The sequence below is a fragment of the Anser brachyrhynchus genome (assembly GCF_964034855.1).
Source record: "Anser brachyrhynchus genome assembly, chromosome: 3".
Classification (NCBI taxonomy): Eukaryota; Metazoa; Chordata; class Aves; order Anseriformes; family Anatidae; genus Anser; species Anser brachyrhynchus.
The window spans coordinates 18,034,509-18,058,178 of NC_137696.1; the positions used below are offsets into that span (position 1 = coordinate 18,034,509).

General features: G+C 47.2%; 1 protein-coding gene across 1 annotated transcript in view; it reads left to right on the plus strand.

Annotated features, from left to right (window-relative positions):
* Positions 1-23,154, plus strand: part of ABHD12 (abhydrolase domain containing 12, lysophospholipase) — a 40,336-nt gene extending 17,182 nt beyond the window's left edge. The window contains exons 2-13 of the mRNA XM_080584669.1: positions 1,318-1,442; positions 4,438-4,543; positions 6,680-6,799; positions 9,245-9,275; positions 15,585-15,630; positions 16,830-16,959; positions 18,471-18,508; positions 18,646-18,725; positions 19,509-19,591; positions 20,445-20,523; positions 20,865-20,992; positions 21,336-23,154. Coding sequence (XP_080440795.1) covers positions 1,318-1,442; positions 4,438-4,543; positions 6,680-6,799; positions 9,245-9,275; positions 15,585-15,630; positions 16,830-16,959; positions 18,471-18,508; positions 18,646-18,725; positions 19,509-19,591; positions 20,445-20,523; positions 20,865-20,992; positions 21,336-21,375 — 1,006 coding nt within the window. The 3' untranslated portion in view covers positions 21,376-23,154. The remainder of the gene's footprint in view (positions 1-1,317; positions 1,443-4,437; positions 4,544-6,679; positions 6,800-9,244; positions 9,276-15,584; positions 15,631-16,829; positions 16,960-18,470; positions 18,509-18,645; positions 18,726-19,508; positions 19,592-20,444; positions 20,524-20,864; positions 20,993-21,335) is intronic.
* Positions 23,155-23,670: the final 516 nt, after the last annotated feature.

The window sequence follows — 23,670 nt, forward strand, 5'->3', positions numbered from 1 at the left end:
AAAGGCAGAGTTGTGGGGAGCTTTTTTTTCTGCGCTGGGTAGAACGACTGTTGTTGAGAACCTTGGTTTTAGCCTAGGGTTGCAAAACCTATTGAGATCCAAAGGGCTTTGGCCTGTGATTAGATTATTTCAATACTGGTTTTAGCTGTACACTCATCTCCTGGAGAAATACTTAAAAAAGAGGTCCTCTGTTTGATTGTTTCAAGTAGCTGACAGCGTTCAAGCCCTTTTAGCACTGCTATGGAGCAAGTTCAGCGTGTCACCTCCTAGAACCGCCAAACGAGAGAGTACTAACTTCAGGCCTCTTGGAAAAGTTGATCTCAGCCTTCAGCTGCTGGCAGGAACTGCCGATAGTGAAAACTGGTTGTTCGCTGGCCTGCGACGTGGTTCCTGCTCGGGGCTGTCGGCTGGAGAGCAGAGAAGTGCTGGTGCCTGAAGGGTTTGTGTGCATTTTAGTTCCTGACTGCAGTGGCACTCAGTGATGCTGTCCGTAGCGTGTCAGGCAAGTAAATCATGAGAAGTACAACTTCGTGTACGCGCACAATCGTACGTATGTAATTATTCTGAGACAGTAAAGCATATTTTGAGAGAACTTGCTTGACTTCTGCTGTGTGATACTTTGATTTTTCTTAAAATATTTTTTCTAAAGGAGCTTACTCTTCCCAATCAGAGTACTTATGGGAAAGTAGAAATAAAGTCTTGGGGGATCTCAGGTTTGGACTCACAGAGAATTGGTGCCACAGTAGGAAATCTCATCATGTTTTATAACTTAGAAAGATTTCCTTTCCAGGTCATTGGAAGGTATGACCCCTTTTAGCTGGACAAGGCAGAACCTCTGCTCCAGTCTGTACGTGCGATCACGTGTAATTTTATTGGTCTGAGATCAGGCTGTCTCATTACACACAGTTCCTTAAAGTATACAAAAATGTAACTGGAAAAAAAATCCTGCTGATAGTGCTTAAAATGGTAAGTGCTTCTCTTTGGAGACAAATGTGTCATATGTTTCTCCAGAGATTTTGAAATCTGTAAAATCATCAGGAAAAAAAAAAAAAGCTGTTACAGAGTGGTTTAGAATGTGATCAGAGGGGAGTTTCTCTTCCCTTTCTCGAAGGCGTGTATCATCAGCTGACAGCTTGCTTGGCTTCTGCTTCTCTCAAACAGCTGAGGCTGCGTCAAGGGCTCCAAGTTAGTTTTGTTTGAAGAATAAATGAAGTCGTTTTCCAATGCACCAAGCACGCAGATCGTTGTGACAACTGGTTCATAAAATTCCTGCTGTATTCAGGCCTTTCTTTATTTTTTTTTTCCTTCTTTACACAGGCGATACGGATTATGGTTCCGGTTGCGGAGGCTAATAATCTGGTTGCTGGGAGTGTACATAGCCATTCCATTTCTAGTCAAACTTTGCCCCGCTATTCAGGCGAAGCTGGTCTTCCTAAACTTTGGTAAGTGACCCGCTCTGTTGGGGTGGGTGAAGGGTGAAGGGGAGGAATGTCTTTGTATTTTGTTTGCCTGCTGTAACTTCCCCCCCCTCCCCGCGTGTTTACAGCTTGTGAAGGATGTGAACTTTCACAGGCTGTAAGTTCTCCAAGCTGTGTGTTGGAGAGCGTTGGCTGCGGCCCTGGTGGTCTCAGTAGTATGTTGCAGTATAAATACAGCGACCAAACTGGAGCCAGCTTTCAGCCCAAACGGTTTCCTTCAGGAAAACTGTACAATATGTCAAATACATTTTTCCAAAGGGATTAACAAAGCTGCGTGAATAGGCAGCAAGCAAGTGAAATTAAATCCAGCGCATTGTTTTCCAGGCCATGACTCTTCACCTGAAAGCACTTCAGCGCGGTATTTTGGTTGGGGCAGAACAGAAGGGACCTATTCACGCAGTCACATTGAATGCTTTCTTTGTGTCTGTTTGGCCTCTGCGTTTGGTCAAACGGGCTGTGGGATGGCTCTGGCGGGCTGGCTTAGCTCCCAGGGAAGTCTGAGTTATCCACAGGGTAGAAAATGACGGAGCATCACTATAAGGGATGCTTCTTCGCAATCTAAATTTGTCTTTTAAACCTGACTTGGGTTTTCTAATGAAGTCTTAAAATCTTTCCCTGTAATTGTAGAAACCCTGGCTAAGAGGACCAAGTGCACGTGCGCTGCTTTTATATCACTTTTGTCATTTTGATTGCATTCTCTGTGTACTCTAACACCTTGGTTTGTGGTTGCTATGAAGTGTGCACGTGTACTTTCTGAACGGCGCCAGCTCTCGTGCTGTGATTGTCAGAACCGACAGCTGGGTAACAGTGAGTAACGCAGGTCGCTTCCATTTTCATCACCTTGCTTTCATTCGTGGTGATTTTCATTTGCCCTTGCGGAGCTTTGTTAGGTCTCCGTGAAATTCCTGCCTCTCTTTATTCCCAAGTGATGAAAATAATTGTCCTGTAACACTCTCTCAGGAGTCCTTGCGCTAAGATCTCTGTGGTATTGTTCCCACTGCTTTAATATAATGGCAGTCACCTATTTACTTGTCACAGTACCCAACGACGACTACTTGCCTTCGTAGTTCTGTAGAAAGAATCCTTACTGGAAGCACACTAGGAAGTCTGAGTAATTGTTCTCCGCTGGAGAGCGGCATTTCTCCTTCGGAGCAGTGGTCGTGTTGCTTTTTAACCTCCTGAGCACGAGTCAGTGCTCTTCCCCCATGTTTTTCCTCCCCCTTTTGTGTAGTTTGGGGTCTGCATCTAAAACAGGAGCACAGAGCTTCAGGAAAGCACTTTCTGGCAATGACGATTAACAGATACTGCATATGGGGAAAGTAGAGGCAGAGGGAAGTTGAATAGTTGTCCCAGAACACTGGTAGAAGTGACTCGTGCTCCTGTCCAGACCTTGACTAAAGAATTCCCCCTCGGGGAGGACCTGCCACCCCTGTGAGTTGTGTGGTGACAGCACGGTGACCCAGTGGGTCTGTGGTGGCACCTGTGCTTTGGTTTTTTGGACTCTCACGTTTGTGTTTGCAGGGGTCCAGGTGACCTACAGATACCCTTTTAAACAAAATAAATGCCTCTGCGTCAGAGCAAACACGCTCAGGCACGGGTTTGCAGTCTAAGGCTCCGGACTTGTCAGGTTAACACAGCCGTTGTCTGCTGTGGTTTGTGCGCTTGGGGAATGGTGTTTGGGGTAAGCGAAGTGAGATGTGGCTGTCACCAATAGCGGTGCTTCTGTGTGTTAATACAACAGAAGCTTTGGTGAGTTAATTACTGTGCCACTAAACGTCCAGGAGACAGACTTCCTGCTTCTGCTGGAGTGGAGCTCAGGTGGGAAAAGCCTGAGTTACTGGGAGAACAAAGTCCTCAGAACTGCTCCGTCCTGCTGGGAGAGCGCTCTCGCATCCCTCTTGGTGTTGTGTGTTTCACAGGCTGCCTGGAGAGGCTGCACAGCGTTGGTGGTGGAAAAACAAGTGTTTAGACTAAGCCAGTCGCCTCACCTAGCACATTGCTTGGTTCAAAAGCAATGTTTTATAGACGCTGCGCAATAGGAAAAAAGTGCTGAAAATCTGAGGGGATGTTTGATGAGGGGAAGTTTGACTTTCCTGATGTTGTTCACGTTTGAATCATTGACCATAGCAAGCAAAGCCAACTGTGTTCTGCAGGCTGGGAAATGTAAAGCGTTTGGAGGAGTGAACTGAGGTGGAACTGTTTTGTTTCCTGGGGCTTCAGAGGTGCTCATCTGAAGAGATGAAGTTTCCAGCCTAATGTGGTCTCGTAAATGCTGAGGTGTCTGGGAGATAAAGCAATTATTTTCTAGTCATTGGAGAATTGGCTACCAAACTGCGTATCCTCCTCAAAGGCTCAGAAGGCCAGCGTTTGACACAGTTTATCTTACTCTTCTATGACAAGAGCAATGCAGTGTCTGCTATTATGATACAGTATCTCCTTTAGACTTTTTAAATATAGAGGCTGAAACCACATGCCATCCTGAAACACATCAGACGTTAACTCTGGGACGCGCCCTTTGTCCCAGGTGAGTTTGTCCCATCGGTAACTGCCCTTACTGCAAGCAATGAAAGGCCAAATCAACTCACCCACCGCCCTGATGCAGCAGGAGTGGCTGTCATGTGCCTGGGAGATTTTTAAAGCAAACTGAGCAGAGATGGTTCACATCTCTGGTACATGTCACAGGAAGATTTGTCTGGATCCCCCACCTCTTTATTTTAGCCTGCTCCTGCCTATTTTTTTTGTTGGTGGTTGCTTGCATCTTACCTTGCTGTCTTTGTTGTTCATATTTTAGTCACAAGAGTAGTTGATTTCATCCTTTCACACAATGAAAAAGGTCTTCTCAGCACAGTGGACTGGTTTGTACAACTCTCCAGTGCCTTGGTAACACTGTTTTGTAAGAAAATACAGGTAAAAATTAAAAGGTTTCATTATTCTTCTTTTCTTCTTTTTTGTATTTCAGTGAGGGTCCCATATTTCATTGACTTGAAAAGACCACAAGATCAAGGTTTAAACCACACCTGTAATTATTACCTTCAGCCAGAGGAGGATGTAACCATCGGAGTCTGGTAAGGACACCTGCCGTGTGCAGTGTGTGCTGTACATCCGTAGTCTTTCCTTTTGTTCTCAGTATCGCGTGTCCAGTATTTTTGCTGTGCATGCGGCAGCCATTGCCTGCTCTGATTTGTGGATGCTTGTGTTTTTTCTCTGCCAAGTGGCTGAGTTCGTGTTGAAAAGCATGCAGATCGCTGGAGCTTGGCTGAACTCGGATCGATAATGCGTGAAACAAAATTGGACAACCTTTGCATTCAGAGAAATTTCATAATTTTGGAATCAGAAAGGCTCTGCATTGCTACAAAGGTCATGCCTCCACATCAGACCAGACCCAAGGAGTTACAAGTTCTGTTATTTGACTGCCGTTCATAGTTTGTTTTGCAAAGTATATGTGGGGGAAGATGGGAAAACAGGATCGAAGTGTTCAGAGTAGGAGGAAGAATATTCTGTGTACAAAACATATGTAAGGTTTGGAGAGTGGGTGAGGAAGGAACACGCCGTTTGCTCTCTTAGCAGAACAAGTGACAGTGTCAGTGCTCGCTTTTACTCGTGAAGATTTTTCTGGTCCCAGGCAAGGACAGTTAATTTTAGCTCCTTGTTAACCGGGACCGGCTCAAATGACTGGTTCTTTGTTTGAAAAAGGTCTGCTTTCAGCACTTGCTGCATTATTAGGCCAGCTCAAACCAGCTTCTGCATCTGTTCCTCGTGACCAATTTCTACTGTGTCTCAAACCCAGGAGTTTCAAAGCCACAGAAAGTCCCTGCTGGCTTTGAACAGCAAGAAGTGCCCGCAGTTTGAACGCATACCACAAGAACAGCAAACACCTGAAAAAATAGCCTAGACACTGTGTCAGGTGTGAAGGGAAAGGTGCCGTTGCTTAATACAGCCAGTGCTGTTAGATTTGTAAACTGTGGGATTTGGAGGGTTTAGCTGTGTGCGTGTACCCTGTATGTGTCCTCTAAGGCAGCAAAGTTTCTCTTTGCTTGGGAGCGTATGACCTTTTGAATGGGACCTTCACTAAAGTTTGGAGCCTTGTTTTAACGTTAGCATAAGGTTTTGTGTTCACTATGCTCCTGAAACAAACTCCTCAGACGGCTTTGTTCATAAGCTTGCGGAACTATTGAGGCAGAACAGGGGGTCCTACAGCTATTTGGGCATTTTTCCTCCTCAAAAACTCAATGTTTGGCTGCTGCATGCAAGCAAGTAGGTTTTTTTTTTTTTTTTTTCTAACGTGTTTTCCTATGTACTGGTTTGTCCTCTGACCATGTTTATGTCTGCGGGAAGGTGTGGTAGATGGAATTTGTCTTTCTTCGTAGGAGAAAGGAATGTGAGCACCTTCGTACTTCTGATAGCTGTAAGCTGGCCCCTTTGTCAACAATCTGAGATGATTGTGGGCATGTACTCACTTTCAGTGTTTGTCTTCTGGAGTAATTACCCAGTTTGAATGCCTGCCTTCTCTTTGGTCTGTTGTTTATCTCTTTCCATTCCCCACTAGTGTTGAATTCATTCTAACAGGCTGCCCAGCTATGTTTTCTATTGAAGAACAGCTGTGAGTTAAAAATTCCTGGGTTTCTAGGTTATAGCTTTTCTAGCTAAGACGTTAAACCTTCAAGAATCTGGTATTTGAAAACAAAATACAGTATCTTCTCATCAGACCTTGAGCACCTGTTTTTCCTCAAATCGCTTTAGTCAGCTATACCTCTTGTTTATCAAATGTTCTTTCCAAAATCAGCTGACTTTGGTCATTATTCTGAATATCTAATGACCTAGCTGTGAATCTTGTTTATGATGTACAAGTCTGTTGATTGAAGTAATCAAGCACCATAAAAGCCTGGGGACTGAGATTCTTCCTGTAGAACAGCCGGAAGTTCAGTAATTGTGCTTTGGGTTGGTCTGGGAAGTTTGGTGCCTTGCATAGCCCTGGGTTTTGAAGGCAAAAGTATTGGAGATTAAAATGTAGAAATAACACTACTCACTGGCTTTTTAAAATGTCTCACTTGTTGGCTAAGAATGACAGCTTTATCAAGAGTGCGTGAGGAGTTTAACTCTGAGTGAATGAATTGATCAGGAAAAACTCAAAATTTGAGTTGCAGACACTAAAAAGCAACAAGGGAATAAACATATATATATTTTTTTCCTTCTGGATACAGGCATACAGTCCCTGCAGCCTTATGGAAGAATGCCCGGGGGAAGGACCAGTTGTGGTTTGAAGATGCTTTGGGTTCCAGCCATCCTGTAATCCTTTATTTGCACGGCAATGCTGGAACAAGGTGAGACACAAAACAGCAACGGCTCTGTTAGGCGGTGTGTTTTTTCTGTCTTCCTACAGCTTCAACACATTGATTTAAAAAAAAAAATAAATCTAAAAGCATTTTGGTTCTTCTCCTTTCTTTTTAAAAGAAAGCATGTTTTAAGGCATGATGGCTCTCCATTTATTGAATGTGAGAATACATTTATTGCATTATCAGAGAGATCTGATCCTGCAGATGCTTTCTGTCCTCTGCGTGCCAGGAGGCTGTGACGCCTACTCAATCAAGTAGGGAGGAATACTTCTTTCCAGTATAACGGTTTTTGAATCAAGACATGGGATAGTATTACCTCTTCTGTATGTATGCTTTTACGTATATTAAATAAGCTTTCCAGTTCCTTTCATGAGCTTATTTTAGTAGTTAACACATTTTGAGGAAGGAAAATCAGATGGAAAGAGGAAGGTAATGTGCTGGCCTGTTTCCTTATTGCACATGTACAGGACGTTTGTCTGGAACAGGAGCATTTCTAAAACTTGTAATCTTAGCAGCTGTGGTCAGGTTCTCTAAAGTTTCTGGGTGCTAAAACCCATTAGTACAGCATGGGACTTTCTGGGTGTTTCGCAGTATCATGGTTTTCCTGCCACATCTCTGCATGATGCAGAGCTTTACTTGAGTTATTAGTACATGTGGGTTTTTTTCTTTACTAATATGCATCTTTCAAAGAGTATTGGCTCCTTTCTGAGTGCGTGTTCTTTTGCAGCTGATGTCTGCTTATAGATACTCTGCAAGAGCAGAAGCGTTGCTGTAATACAATTCTGTTTCAACTGTGCTGGTAGCGAAGGTTTCCTAGCCTTTACATTGCAGGAGGTTTGCCCTTTTTCACCTAAATTCTTACCTTAGTAGCGTTCCTTTTTTCTGTACAGGGGCAAAATGTGGAAGTTGCATGCTGTGAGCTAGGAAATGCATGAGCAGATGGGACTTCAGAAACTGTTGTCTGCTCATGCTGATGTGTTACAAGGTTTAATCAAATTGTTGCCTTATTTTTCAAATACTGCTTAGTTTGTTTTCTTGTCCTTATTGGGTGTAGCAAATGATACTAATGGAAACTGCTCTGCAGCTTAACAGTGGTAATTTAGGACCGGTATCTCTGTTGTGCGGTTATTGATTAGATTTACTTCTTGGCTCCCCCAGGTGTTACTGAGATAAAGTGCTGAGCTATGTATTGATTGCGTATCTCACGTTTTGCTTTACTCTGTGCATTGGAGGAAGCCGGAGTCATATTGGCTTTGCCGTTTCTGCTTTAATGTATGTTGCCGTATGTTTCCACAGCGCATCTTCAGTCTCTTGTGAAAGGCCTGGTTAACACAGCCTGCATCAATAAAGCATAAGTAAAAGGCACTGCCTTTGCTTTCTGGTTCAGCTGAGTGGTCTGGAGCTGAGGCAAAAATGATGCTTACCTGATGTCCTTAAAAAAAAAAAAAAAAAAAATCACGTATTGCACTTTGAGGAATGCATGAGAAGTCACCAGTGTGTGCACATCCGAGATGGCTTTTCAAGCAAGTGTATCTTCTTCCTCAGACTTGTTTGATTCAACTTGACTTCCAAGCAACCCCTTACATTTTGCCCTGAGTGGTTTTGGCTGTGTTAGGTATTTTGTAGCGCAGTTGGAGCTGACAACTTTTGGCTGGCAAGTGCGTGTGTTCTTCGAGGGAGGTCTGGAAAGTGGCAGTTTGGTTTAGAGGCTGCACTGACCAAACCAGTCATAGCGGGAATGTTTTAGGGTTTTCATGTGAGTGCAGGCGAAAATCTACTTTTAGCAATGCTAGACTAAAGCTCCATTGTGGATTAGCAGTGTCACAATGGGGACTTATTTTAATGCGTGTGATGTCACATTCCCTCTCCTTTCCTTTTTTAGCCGCTAGTTTTCAATTTATGAAAAAAACATTAAAGCAGATTCTTCCCCTGGACTTATTTCTAGTGTTCCACTCTGGTTTTCTCTGCTCAGTCTTTTGCACGTGTCCTTTCTGTCCCTGTGCTAGGAGCCAGGTGAGAGGTTCCAAGGGCCAGGCGCTTGGGTTAATGTGGTGAGGTCTGCTGGGAGCAGGGGTTACTGGCTGGGGCAGCACTGGTGGCAGCAGCTCAGGATCTGCAAAGCCAGCAAGGGCAGGCCGGTTTGGATGTGTTACAGGCTTTGGAAAAGGGAGGTTGGAGGGCGGGTTGAAAAGATCGTCTTTTTCTGCCATGAGAAGAAATTTAAAGGGAGAAGTCGACATTTAAACTATATCCTGCATAGCTCAACAGTGCCGTGGTGTCTCCTTCTAGCCCGTAACAAAGCAGTTAAAGTGTTTATGTTTGGCATGCATGCTTGCGTTTAGCTGGAATCCCAAGCCTGTCTCTGGAAGCTTAAATGTTGACATGTGGCTTTTGTTTTTGTTTTTCATTCTCTTCGTGAATCACTTTTGCCAGAGGAGGGGATCACCGCGTGGAGCTTTACAAGGTAAGTGGCTGCGCGTGCTGTCCAGGCGCTTGCACTAATGCAGTCAGACCTGCACAGGCTTGAAGACTGCTCGTTACAGCCCACTGCCACCAGGCACATGACCTAGGGTTTTTGGCCCCCTTCTGCCATACACACCCCGCATCTAGGGGAGTCTGTAAGCAGTGAGCACGCTTCACCACGTTCAAAAATACTTGAAAGGTTTTTTTTACTTGCTGTTACCTGTCAGCTCCAACCAAACTAACCAGGTTCTTTGCCAGGAATATGTTCAGAACAGTTCGTGAGGAAAAAAATAAAAGCTTTATTTAATCACAGTCATGATTTGATTGATTATCCTGGTATGCTGACTTAAGGTGCTATTTAAGAGTATTGTTTCATATGTTACGAGTCTCTGTATAGTCACTGTTGTGACACAACGCATCCCCAAATGTCCCCAAAGAGCCATAATTATTTTTGCTAGTTCATTTCAGAGGGAGTTGAGGCTGTGTTTTTCCTATGGATTTATCTTTCATTTCTTTCTTCTTATAATTGGTGTCAGTGTTGGCATTCGTAAAGACTTATTGCAATGCAGCTACTTATGCAAGATCCCCTGCAGTAAAGCCTTTTTTTAATTCAGGTCACTTAGAAAATGCCATTTGGAAGTTTCAAAGAAGCAGGTGATGCTTTTTTCCTAAGAAAAAAAGGATGTGCTAAGTTACTGAAGGTTGGCACATGACAGCTGGGGAGACTGTCATGTATGCTAAGCCAGTTGGCTGACTCCCAGAAAAACAACGTCTGCTGCAATGCATTTTGTGTTGGCCAGGACAGGCAGAGGGAGTAGTTCTGGATTTTGTCCGAACTAGTACTGGACCACGCCAGAAACTCTGGGTATGTGCTTATTCCAGCAGAATGAACCAGGTTGGCTTGCTGGCCCTTCAGCCTCTGGTGCTCAGACCCTGGAAGCAGCAGGGGAGAGCCCCCTAGAAGAGGCTCAGAAGGGAAATAACTCGAGAGGTCTGCTCCTTCTTCCCAAGTGACTGATCCGTGTGAGCAGCTTTTCTCAGCAGCAGCACCGAACATTGAGGCTGTCACTGCTCCAATCCTTGGTGCCTGCATGGATGTGTGTTTGGAGCAGTAACCAGAAAAAAGCTCACTCTGAGGGGTGCTTTCCTCTGCTCTGGACACGTGGCCAGTTATTCTTTGCTTGAGCCTGGTTTCCAGATACCGTATATACTAATATATTCAGGGTCACTGTGTTGATACAAATTATTTATGCTTTGAATATTGCAAGTCAAAACGTTTTAAAACTCAAGACAAGAGTCCTCAAAACCTTTTAAAATTCAAGACAGGAGTCCTCTTCTCCTAGCTACCCTTGTCAGGAACAGGCTACAGCGAGCTCCTCTGCGATTCAGACTTGTTTGTTGAGGATTTGGCGGTGAAGCTTTTGGTCCTTGCTGCGTTGATGTGCTGGGAGATTGGAGAGCTGATGCAGAGGTTTTTTTGCCAATTGCATGAGATTACCCAACTTTATAGCAACAAAAGAAACAATGGGATATTGTTATAGGGATGTAAGTAATTGCTACATAGAAAACATTTGTCACTGCTACACTAAACATCCTGTTAAGGGCCAAAGGAAATGTGTTATCTGCAAAGGCAGCTGAAGTCTTATTAGTTTCATCTGAGACTTTTTCTGAGCTAGTTTTAGAGGGAGAAACAAGAAAGGAAAATATGCTTTTGAAAGACAACACCACCTAAACCAGAAGAGGCTTAATAGCCTCAGGGCATAGGATTGGGACTCTGCCATATTTTTTTGCTTTCCCACAAAGCAGGGAAAGCGCAGGGGCTGTGCCATGCCAGGCTGTGAGGACACAGGACTTGGTTTGGGTGGGTGTGTGGGGTGCTGCTGCCTGGGCCTGGCTTGTCTCGAGGGCAGCCCCACTGTTTGCTGGCTGCTGCGCAAGGGCTGGTGCTTTGGGCAGGAGCAGCTGGCCAGGGCAAGTGCCAGGCAGATTCCTCTTGCTGCATTCCTGGTCTCTACTCCGCGCGTTTGCTTTGTGTTGCCTTGCAGCACCTGGCTCCCAGCAACAAGAGGAGAATTTAGCTGTCCCTCTTCAGGGCGCTCTTTCCAGGCACGGCCATTCTCAGCGGTGGGGTTTTGAACCCCCAGGCGTGGCCCTGCCTCCGACTCAGGTTGGGGTTAGGGAAAGCTGGAGGCTTCTCCATGGTGGTCTTGGCCAGGTATATGGTGAAGGTGGTGGCTGGTGCGGGTCAGACTGATGCTCTGAGGAGGCAGATGCAGGGGGAGAGCTAAGGGCTGTTTGCAGAAGGCACACAGAGGGGGAGAAGTTGGAAATCCAGGTGGAGGAAAGTGGAGCCATGGGAATGGTGACCGGGGATGAACAGCGATGCTACCCCCCTGCACACAGCGAGGTGGGTGCCAGTCCTGACAGCACAGGTGGGAAGTGTATGTGAGTGTAAGCATAAAAGAAATCTAGGATAGAGATCAAAAGAAAAAAGGTTTAAATTGGGAACGTAAATAAAGCCTTATCAGTAATGGAGCAGAGAGGAGTTGAGGGAATGGTTGATTGAACAAGGGTATGTGAAATGCAAGGCTCTAGAAGAACTGGCATGGACTTGACTTTGTAAATGAAACAGTAGTCCTATCTGTGTGATGGCAATCGATGCGTTAAACTCGGCAGGTTTTTTTAAGAAGAAATAGAGGAGTGTAAAAATCTTTTATCACCCTGCTAATTGAAATAAAAGTTCATCTCTGTTACTCAGAAGAGATGCCGCCAGTGCAGCCGATACAGCAAACATATCAAAGATAGCTAAGCTGTCAGCAGGTTAATTAACAGTTGATACTGAAGAACAATAGATAATAAATTGGATAAAATAAGGAAACAAATACTACTGATGAGACCTCTCCTATGACCAGAAAGTCCTGCAGAGGGAGATGTTCGAGGCTTCTTCATCACTTTCCCTTCCCCAGGTAGCACAGAAGATGACGTAGTCTGTTCCAGATCCAGCTAAGTATCTGTTGCATAACTTTGCTTTCACTGCTCTGTTTTATTATCATATAAGTAAATGTGAAAAGGGAATGATTTAATACAGTCTTCTGATCTGGAAGTCATTTTTAATGGTCTGGAAAAGGCTAGATTGTGTGTGGTGACTTAGCACTAAAATCCCATTGCAAAGCTGAAAACCAGGCTTTGCAAGAAAGAACTTGGTGCTCTGCATGCCTGGTCGGGGCATCCAATACATAAGTGGACGTACCAAAAGTGATATTTAGTAATTCTGGTGGAATCAGCTGTCTTGCAGCACCTAATGTACTTACTAATATTTTACCTGGTTATTGCGTTATTGTTATACAGTTTGCAGAGGTATTCTGTACTGTGGTGTTGGGTTGATAAATACATAACCCCACCTGCCTGCAATGTTAGCAAGGTCATCTGCAACAGGATGCTGAAACGACAGTAACTTGTTCTGCCCAGGAATCTGCGCTCACAACTGGGTATTTAATCCCTCCGTTGTGTAAAGGGCCTTTGCCCTGTAAGCACACGCAGTACAGGGCACACCTCTGGGGAACCCCCTCGGGAGGATTTAGAGCCAAAGGAAGAGCCAGGAATTGCTTGAGGAGACCTGACTAGCAAAGAGCAAAGGGGCTTTGAGGGAAGGAGTGACTTTGAAGCTGGTGCAGTTGTGAATGATAACATCAATTCTGGGTACGTGCTAGTGGGAAAATGGCAATAAAGCAGGGGGAGTGGAGTAATATAACTCCGTGGTAGTGCCAAGAGTTACCACAACTAAGTAAAGCAAGGGTGAGCCTGATATAATGTGTTAGACAGTCCCCAGGGGGTGCCGGCAAGCAGCAGGGCAAACTCTGTGATGCACATGTGAAGATAGCAGCTTTTTCTGTCTGCAGACAGCCATTTAGAGCCGAGTGGGACAGTGGGATTGCTCTCTCCATTTCCAATCAGCATCCAGGCGTCTGTGTAAGATACAGTACTTGTATGCATACTGTGTGTCCCCACGTTACTGTAAATTGTCTGTTTATAGCTCTACCTGGTAATGTCAGCTATATATATAACCTTAACCCCTGTTAAGGTTAAAATTATACTTGAGAACAATTGTTCTTACAGGAAGTACAACTGGACTATTCCAAGAGGTAATGCTCAGTGTGCAGGCATGTCACTTCAGCTGTATGCTGTGACACTGCCGGTACCATTAGATATTTTTCTTTTTGAAACGATTTTAACAAATACTAATCACCCAACAGCTAATGCTGGCAGTCCAGCTGGTGGTGCAAGGAGCCCTGAAGGCAGCGAGTGTTGTACACCCAGCAGATGCCCAGATTGCTACGGCATCCTGAAGGATGCATCACTGTTCCTTCCTGCAGTCCCCCTGAGGGTGGTGGTGTCCTGCAGTTAAAGGAGTTCTGAACTTGGCCTGGCATCCTGTAGCTCTCGTCGTAATCACTATAATGCACTTATTCGTTGCGCAAGCTGCACTGGCTATAAAATCAGACGCTCAGCAACCAATTAATGCGTTACAATGAAGAGCTGTTTGCTGCCCGTGGACCTGCGCAGGTTGCCCTGAGGCAGCTGAATGGGTAGCTGCCTCCGAGGAAATCCACTGCTCGTTCCTGGAGAGAAGCCTCAGGTCACAAGAGGGTTTGCAGTGTAAGAGGTTTTGCAGTATCCTTGCTGGGCTCATGAGCGATAGTCTGCAGCTGGTAAGCTGCCGAAGAGGGAAATTGCAGCCTCGTAGCCCCATGAATGTAGCACTGCTATTGCTGGTAACACGGCTGAGGCTTGTGAAGCTTCTGAGCTTGCTTTGGAGCCCCGTGGAGCACTGTTTTCGGCTTGTTTAGCCCTAACAGCAATCGTCTAAAGACCAGGTGACTACTGGCTAGCTTGTTCTATTTTGCTGAGCTTTGTATAACGACGTGGTTTGGCTGTGACCGTAATGCAAATAGTAACAACTCCCGCACAGACAGTATTAGAGAGAAAATCTGTCACGTTTTTACGTGCAAGCTGCAGATAGTTACTCTGTGTCAAACGAGATGCCGATGGCAGCCAGCATAGTGATGCAGCGTAGAGGAGCGCAGGCCCCGTGCGACAGCAGAGACCTTGGAGATGGGGACGCAGGGTGTGTTGCGGAGGCGTGCAGGTACGAGCGGGGCTGGGAGGGGGCACAGCCCAGCCGTGGGGACAGGGCTGGGAGCAGCTCGCCTGCGGTCTGCAAGAGAGATGCAGAAATGGGCTTAGAGGTGAGGAAGAGAACATGTCCGATATGTCTTAAACACATCCTGCGGGGTAATTTGGGTTGTAATGTAGAGTCACAGACTGGTGAAGAGAAAGTAGCATGTTGTGCACATCAGAAATGTACAAAGATTGATCCCAAGCGGACCTGAGAAGGAAAAAAGGAGATACTGTCACCATCATGGTCCCCCCAGCAAAGGATTTGGGTTGCCAACACCCCTCTTCTCTGTATGGTGCTTTTTTTTTTTTTCCAGTACTAACGAGGCCTAAACTTGTAACGGAAATCATTCAGACTGTTAAGATTTCACTTACACTAAAAACAACGTGTTGGTTTTACACGCAATTTCCTTCGGTCCATTAAAAGATTTAGAGTGTAATGTAATACTAAGATGGCTTTTCTATCACACATCCTACAGAGGTCACAACAGCAGTTTAATCTTTTTGTGACTGATTTTTATCCACTGCAGAGATGTTAGAGTCATACCAAGCAATGGTAGCTCAGAATGCTAGTACTGTTTTTACCGAGGTACTTTTTCTAAGCAAGTTGATCTAGTGGGGATATTATTTTTACTTGCTTTTAATGGATTTTACTAGGATTACCACTGTTTGTAACGTAAATCTTCACGATAGAGCAATTGTAAGTTTTAGGTGTATATGTTTAAGCCTTCTGAAACCTGAAACAGACCTCTGTATGTTGAGCTCACCTTTATGCAAGTTTGGATAGTATAAATGAAGCAGTTGTGCTGTTTCACTGGAAAACCCGGAAGTTTTTGTGTGGGCTTTGTTTGGTTGTATGGGAAACGGTCACTGGGTATTTGTAGATACCAAGGGTAAAGCTGTTAAAGGGGTGATCTACATCTCGGCCCAGGAGACAAATGGAGTAAAGCCCGCAGACTGAAATGTCTGCTGCTCGAAAGCCCTGCGCCTGCCACGCTGAAAAGCTCTTAAATTACTCCTTTACCGAGTTGGGTTGATAATGTTATAAATCAGGTCCCTGCACCTTGGCCTGAGGCAAGAGCACGGCAGAGGTGGCAGCCTCTGTGAGAGCTCTGTGTGTTTCTCTCCCCTCCAGGTTCTCAGCTCCCTCGGGTACCATGTGGTCACGTTTGATTACCGAGGTATGTGGGCTTCTGTTATTGTGAAACGCTTTTAGCTATCTTTCTTTTCTAAGTAACAAAATAATTGCTTTTCTTTTTAAGATAATCTCAGGGGAACTGTTGTTTTGCACACGGTTGCTGTTAGCTAATCAGTTGCGGTTGCTGTTTCTTTTTCAATTTTAAGTTCATCCTTCCTTTTCTCGCCTTTAAATTGTACAAACGAGACATGGTTATTTTGTGACCTGTAACTATGTGCTGCCCTGTTGACAATTCAGAGAAGCTGTATTAGATGCTGCAGATGTTTCTGATCTGTAAGGCATTTCCAGAAATCTCAAATTTCCATAATAAAATTACTCCAAAGTGTAACAAAAGGCACAAGAATTAAACAAGATTATCATAAAATACTGTTTCTGCTCCCCAGATAATGGTACCTTTGATAGAAGTCCTACTTATTCATGTTCTTTCTGGTCTCACAGAGACAGCGAGCTGCTCTGAAGTTGTTGTGAAGCTAAGATACATGGCAGCTCATTGCTAACATCCTTGGCAGGAGCTGCGACCATTTTGCAGCTCTGTGCCACCACTAGTCAAGTATCTGCTGCTCTTCTCAGAGTTTTATTTGTAGGAGCTCGCCCTGTTTTTCAGTCCTGCTGGCAGCAGCTTCTCCGGCTGCTCTGTAGGTGTCAGAAGGGATGTGGGATGCTTCCTGCTCGGCGTGAGGTGTGTAGACACGCTGTAATAGGGATAGAGCCAGAGAAATCAGGAGGGTGGAAGATTGCTGGCGGGCCCTGGTTGGACACCATGGACAAGCTGACGTTGCAACAGCTTTGTGAAATGTGCTTGGGTTTTGATCCCAAGGATCCACTTTGTATGCTTTTAGAGACTGCACTTAGGAATTGGTTATGTGCATGCAAAAGCAGCCGAGGTCTGAGAGCTGGGCAGTTGCGGTCAGGGAGGTGCAAGAACACAGTGTGGCCGTGTTTAGGATCCAGCTGTTGTTTTTGTTGTTGACCAAACCCACAAAAATTTCTTTGCAGCCAGCAGTTACCTTGTTTCAATGACTGCTGATCAATCAGGGCTTTAACCCCAAGCTGTAGACGTGCACAGTGAGATGAGCAGAAACTGCCTGCGCCTGACTCTTCTGCAGGTGTGCTGCATGGGAAGAGCCGTCTGGCTTTGCAGAGCGTTTCATGCAGCTCACGGAGGGACCTTCTGTGTTTCAGGCTGGGGAGATTCGATAGGCAGCCCGTCTGAGAGGGGAATGACCTATGACGCCCTTCACGTCTTCGACTGGATAAAAGCAAGAAGCGGAGACAACCCTGTCTACATCTGGGGACACTCCTTGGGCACGGGGTAAGCATCTAATCCCAGTGGGACTTAGCACCTTCTGACAAACATCAAACACTGACCTTGGGTGAAGGCGCTGTTTGCCAAAACCCCCAGGCTGGCTTGGCTTGGAGTCTGTGGCATAACTGCTGCAGAGTAGCTCCCCTTTTGCGCTCTGCAGAGAGAAGGGCTACAGTGAATGACTGTGCGGGAATTGATCTCGAACCTTCGTTGCCCGGAGGGATCTGCTGGGAAACAGGCACTTAGAGTATGATGCTATTTGATCGAGTGGAAGGCGAGCGGGGCTGCGCTGATCTCTTCCTGTGGCGAACCTATGTCTGTATTCGTCTCTCAAAGCAGAACATCGTGCTGCTTTGATATTCTGGAAGAGCGACAGGCCACATGTGCGCGCAGTTTTCCCTTACAAAATGTTCTTTTTCTGTCCTGACAAACATATTGTGTGTAATTAATATTCATGTAGATGCCTGCATGGCTGCACTGATGGCCATCGACAGTGTTTATGGGGTCATGCCTGGCACAGGGAAGTAGGAACAGTGAGAAATCTGCAGTCCAAAGTGCCTTTTCCTAAATGGTTTTTAACTTTCCTTTTATGCTTCCTCCCTTTCCTGCGCTGTCTGGAGGCTGATCACGCTCAGCAGAAAACACGTACTCTTATCCCATTGATGTGGGGATGAGCAGAGGGCAAACGCAGGAATTGCTTTGAAATTAAACAGTGTGCAGATGAGACTGTTTGAGTCTACAGTGGCTTGCCCTGCTGTCCAACGAAACGTGGTGCTGGGGCAGGGAGGTGTTTCAGGATAGTGCCTCTTCGTCACCGTGGTACTAAACGGCGTGCTTTGTTTGAGACTAGGAAGATTTTATTTTTCCCTTTGGCTCTACCTCTTTATTTTTGCTGCGTTCAGGATCCCTTTCTGGGTTGGAGCATTCTGGTGACGTTTCCCAGTGCACTGCCATCTGAACGGCCTGGTGACTGTAGCCAGCCCAGAGGTTGAGCTTTTTGAAGTTAGCTGTGCTTGGAGGATTCAGCAACTTCTGCAGATGTGTCCATCCCGTTAGGGAGGTGCATGGAGGACACCTTTTGGCTTTCTGACCCAGCTGTGGCCAGTGTCACGCTGGGAGCCCCGTGCTCAGCTGCCTGGAGCTCAGTAACCCTCTGCCCCGACTCCTGCCTCCCCCTCTCTGCTCCTCAGCCCTTGTACCCATGGGGCAGGAGGCTGTGTTGCACCGCTGTGGGTATGTCAGGAGCCTGAGAGCCACCTCAAAGAGATCCTTTCAAGTGACTACATGGTGTGCTGCTTTCCTGGCCTTGTTCATTTCCCTAAACGCAGGTGCCTAATGCCCTTTGTGGGCATCAGTGGGGGTTTGGGAGACCTGTGGGAACCCAAGTCACCGTGGGCTGGCTGCCCAGACCGCAGTGTTAGGGCATTGTAGTTGTATGCCTGCCCCCTGCTAACACCAGAGCCTGGTGTTTTGCAGAGGGACTGTGCTGGATTAACACCCGTTGTTCTCCTTTCCAGGGTCGCAACAAATCTCGTGAGGCGCCTTTGTGAGAGAGGTAAGTCTGGTGGGCTGCTGCTCACCCCACCTGGCCCAGGTGCTGCCGATGTCCCAGGTTTTGTGACAAGGCTGTCCTTGGCATGCCGCGGTGGCAGCTGACCCCTGCACTTCAGCACGTTGCCTTCGGCTTTTCAGAAACACCCCCGGATGCCCTGATACTGGAATCTCCGTTCACCAACATACGGGAGGAGGCGCGGAGTCACCCCTTTTCTGTGGCAAGTACACAGCGGTTCTCACAGCAGTGGTGTGTAACGGCACGCCTAGAGATTAACCTTCAGAAGCGATGTAGCTGAGCTAACTGCCATGAGTCACGTTTACAAGTGTTGGAAATAAAGACCAGCGTGTAAGGCAGGTCCTGGGAAGACCACTGCAGTAAGCAATACCTAACCCATGTGTGGAGTCTGGTGAAATAAAACAGAAATTGGGGTCAGAAAGGGCAGTAAATGCAGAGAGGGTAAGGTAAACTCAGCTCTCAGCAGTGGACGGCCCACTCTGTGCTGTAGCTTTCCTGTTGTGGGAGGCCATTTTGTGGGCTGTGAGCAAAGTGATGGCAAAGCTGGGCTTCCCCTGGTCACAGCCCTCTCTGTGTGGTCCCTTTGCTTGCCCAGATCCCCTGGTGAGTTCACTCCGACGTGGCTGTCTCTTCCGTTCAGCTACAAGCTGGCTCTAAACTGAGCAGACACCCATGTTGGATGTGCCTGTCCTGGTGAGGTGCCCAGGGATAAAGCTCGCTTGCCAGAAAACTGTTCCCAGCGGCAGCATCATGCCTTGATACTCTGACCGTGCAAGTTCCCCGAGAGCCTGCTCCTGAGCAGGCTGATAAGAGGGGCTTGACACAGGAGAGGAAAAAAGGTGCCGGTGGAAATGTGGCCTGTCTCATTGCAGAGCGCGCAGCCAGCAGCTCAGGGATGTTACAGGGATGGCAGAGGCTTGCCCTGTTCCTGCTGCGTGTAACTGTCCTGCTGGTGCCTGCCACTAACACCAGTTTTTCCTTTCAGATATACAGATACTTCCCTGGGTTTGACTGGTTCTTCCTTGACCCCATCACGACGAGTGGAATTAAATTTGCAAACGATGAGAAGTGAGTGTCTTCCCTCTTCGCTGGGGTTTCAGCTGTGGCTGCAGTGAACCAGGGCAAGCATCAAGGAGCAGACTGCACTCTGCTAGTTTTCTGTCGAAGCATTGTACTTGCTGAAGGGATTTCAGTTACTGTTGCAGCCCTGAATGCAGCACAGCTTTGCACTATGGAGCTCTTTCTTTTTTAATTGGTCTTAATGAGGAGAGATGCAAAAGAGAGCACAGAGACTACTCAGGGATATGCTAATTTGATCCTGGTGATTTATGCCTTTCAAGTGTGCATTACACGTTAAGCAGTAGCATCAGGACTTTAAAGGTTTGGGATTATTTCTCTGGTGTGCGTTTGCATAAGCCGCCTTTTTGCATAATAATGTCTGCTTTCACCTCATTCAAGAGGCTGAGCACTTAGGAGTTCGGTTTCCAGTTGCGAAACCAAACCAGACCTTGGGGGACGATGCCTTGCAGTGATGTGAGCCACTTTGGGTCTGAGCAGCAAACAGCTTTTCCAAGGATGCCTTTTGCTAGTAAATCTTCTGCAGATCAAATTAATGGTGCCCGTGTAATAGCATTTTCAAGATCTGAACTGCACTTAACGACCCACAGAACACGTTAGTCACTGCAGCTTCCTCGCAAATCCAGGCGTGTTGGTGTTAGTGCCGGGAGGCTGCTGCGGGCCAGCCCACGTTTCCTAGCCCTGCGTGCTGTGTTGAAGCCTTGCAGTTGTTTGCTTGCTCTATTTTTTAACTGGCTTTGCCTGACATCAGTAAGGGGCTCTCTGTGGTAGAAGTAGTTTTGGGCAGGGAGGAAAATGAATCCAGTCTACCTGCTCCTGATTGCCACTGTTGTCTGTCTTACAGTGTGAAATACATTTCCTGCTCCCTGCTCATCCTTCACGCTGAGGACGACCCGGTGGTACCGTTTCATCTGGGAAAAAAGGTAGGCGTGTGGCTCTGCGAACTGACCTGGAGGAAGGGACTGGGGTGGCCAGAATAACGCCCCAGGGATGTTGATAAAGCCAGGCAGAAAGACAGCAACAGCAGGACGTACACAGAAATGCGCAGCCTGAAGGGACCACAGGTTCTGTGGTGCTGGAGGTGGCGAATCGGTAGTGAGGCTGGGCGAGAGGTCGCAAAGCTGGTCAAGCCAGGACCACCCCTGAGAGAGGCAGCTGGTTTGGGGGCCTGGGGGCTGATTTGGGGTGGGATGGCTGGGTTTGAGCTGGGGGGTAGCTGGTTTGGAGTGACACGTGGCCCTCACCTGCTTCCCCTCGGACTCAGCTTTACAACATCGCGGCGACATCGCGGAGTTTCCGAGACTACAAGGTGCAGTTCGTTCCGTTCCACACAGACCTCGGCTACCGGCACAAATACATCTACAGGAGTCCAGAGCTACCTCGAATACTGCGGTAACAGCCCAGCCAGCGGGGTCTCCACAGCATGGGGGGGATGGTGCTTGGGGCTCTGGGTCAGAAGGGGAACTACAGAAAGGGAACCACAGAAAGCTTGGGAGCGCTCCCCCCCTCTCTGTCTCATCTTTGCTGTGAGCTGGATGCTCTGGAGGGGCTGCCTGCAGAGCAGCTGCTTCTGCTGCTGGCATTTACCTCTTCTAGATGGGTGAAGCAAAGCTCACTGCTGCTCCCTCTAGCTGCAAGCGCTCGAGCCCCAGTATTTGCCAGGGAAACAGAAGCCACAGCATCCACCAGAGCGTAGGACAACTGAGAGTCACTGCTGTGTTGTTTCTTTTCCTAGGGAATTTCTGGGAGTATCTGAACATGAGCATCATCACTGAAGACTGGCTGCTTGGCAGCGCAGAGGTTTCCCTTTCTTTCCTTCCCCTCTCTCTCTCCTTTTCCTCTTCCCTCCCCGTGGGTCAGTCTGCCATTCTTCCATCCCTGGCACGAAAGGAGGTCAGGGATTCCCACTCCAGTCCTGATGTGTACCCTTGGCAACTCCAGCTCCCAGTATCAGCGTTTGTGATGGTAGAAGAAAGAAGTTGATGGCTTCTTTTCTGACGTGGACGGAGGGGTGACAACAACCCAGGAGCTTGTACCAAATGGTGAAAAAAGTAAGCACAACAGAGCCTGGCCAATCCAGCGCGGTACCACCGAGGACAGACATTCCTAGGACACGTATGTCATGACCAAGGGTGTTTCTTTCACTTCCAAACACTGCTGCTATTTTTTGGATCACGTACAGACTCATTTGTAGGCAAATGGCTTTTGCCGTGTCTCCATACCACAGTTGTCTTGCTTGAGTTTGAGGTGTTCCCTTTCTAGGAAATACACGTTTTGCCTGCCCTTTTTTTCCGCTAAGTGGCTGTAATTACAAATACACTGAAGATCCAGGTGGTGAGAGGTATTTTTGTTTAGCTCTTCAGTCACAATGTGCTGCAAGTGTTGGGCTAATTGCACACATTTGGAAATAAAGTGAGATTTTTTTTTTGTTCTTCCTTTTCCAACATCTATTTAAGGGGAAAAGATGAATACCCTTTTTTTCCTGTTCCGTACAGTTTCCCTTCTGGACATCACTTCTGCTCCCATCCCTGTTATCCTCAGTGGAGCTCCTCCCCTTCCTCACATGCACTTCTTACTAGGACTGAAGTGGCTTATACAGATAAATTACAGAGTTGGGAGTTTAAGCTGGAAAGCATAAGATCGTGTTTTGCCTGACTTCCCCCTTCTGCGATCAGCATGGGCCCAGGATGTGGGAATGGGTGTCTTCCATTTTCCCTGTACACAGCCAGCCAGCTATGTGCTTCCTTTGGGTGGGAAGAACTCTTGTATTTTGATTTCCCCTCATCTACTTTTTAGTTCCTTTTGATTTCCTGTTCCTGGTGGCTACACTGTTCCTCTGTAGTTACAAGCAGGCAGTGACAACGCAGTTCTTGATGCAAAAACAAGTCTGGGGTTCTTCCACCTTTCTCCCTCTGCCTCCCTGCTGTGCTCTGGGCACCACAGGCACTTCCAGCAGCAGCTTTCTCAGCCCATCTCACTGCTGTGTTGGGAGCACGCTGTCCAGGAGAAAGGAGTGGTGCTGTAGGTTTAGTCACTAGTGCTCAGAAGTGAATCGTGCTGCCTGAAGGGTCCATTCAGGGGTGTACAGCGTAGTATAAACTGCTCGGCATGCATCCCAGTTATACCCGCAGGACCATACTAGTTGCAAAGCAGACAGTAGCTTGTTCTTGTACTGAGATTCTTCTGCCATTAGCGTGGTTATCCCTGAGGTTTCTGACCCATGATACTCATAAGCTAACTGTGCCACTTAAATTATGTTTGATGCACTTGTATTTATTGCACTGACAGAAGAGGAACACTTATGTGGCTCTGTAGAGAGTGACCTGCACATTCCAGCTAATGCTGCTGCCAGCAGCTGGCTCAGAGCGAGGCAGAGCTGGAGGCTGGCTGCCTTCCTCCGGGGGCAGAGCTGAGGGTCCGGCACGGGGACGGCAGCTGGCGGTGACCCCAATGCCGCCGGTCCCTGCAGTAGGCCAGTGAGATGCTTGGAAACTTAAACCGAAATGTTTATCTAAAAGTGGTGTAGTTTTAATAAAGGCATTGACTGCTGATCACTTCAGCTTTCACCTGTTTTTGGGACCTTTTCCCTGCTCGGGCAGGCCAGCTGGGTGTGTGGCAGTGCTGCAGTAGGGCTAGGGGATGGGAGAAAGGGCTTGCAACTGGGACTGGACGATGCTTTAGGGGTGGTACTGCTGCCAGCTCTGCGGGAGCAGCTCTCCTGGAGCCCGGCTGAGGCTCTAGGGAAACCAGGAGCTGCCCGTGGGATTTCAAGCAGAGCACCCCCCCCGTGCCATTTCCAGGCTAAATCCAAGACCGTAACCCCCAGCCCAGTGCATGTAGCCACCATGCCAGGGTACAGGGACATGGTAGTGGCGCAGAGCAGCCTCTGGCCCCGTCTCCCTCATCTCCACCCTGGGTGCTGGCCAAAGAGCCCATTCTGCATGGGTATGCTGTCCCCATGACAGTGCCGGCACCCGGCCGGTGCTGGCTGCAGGGGACCGTGTCCGCATCTGTAGTGTCGCGGCACCAGGCTGGAACCCCACGCAGCGGGCAGTCACACCGAAGTCAAA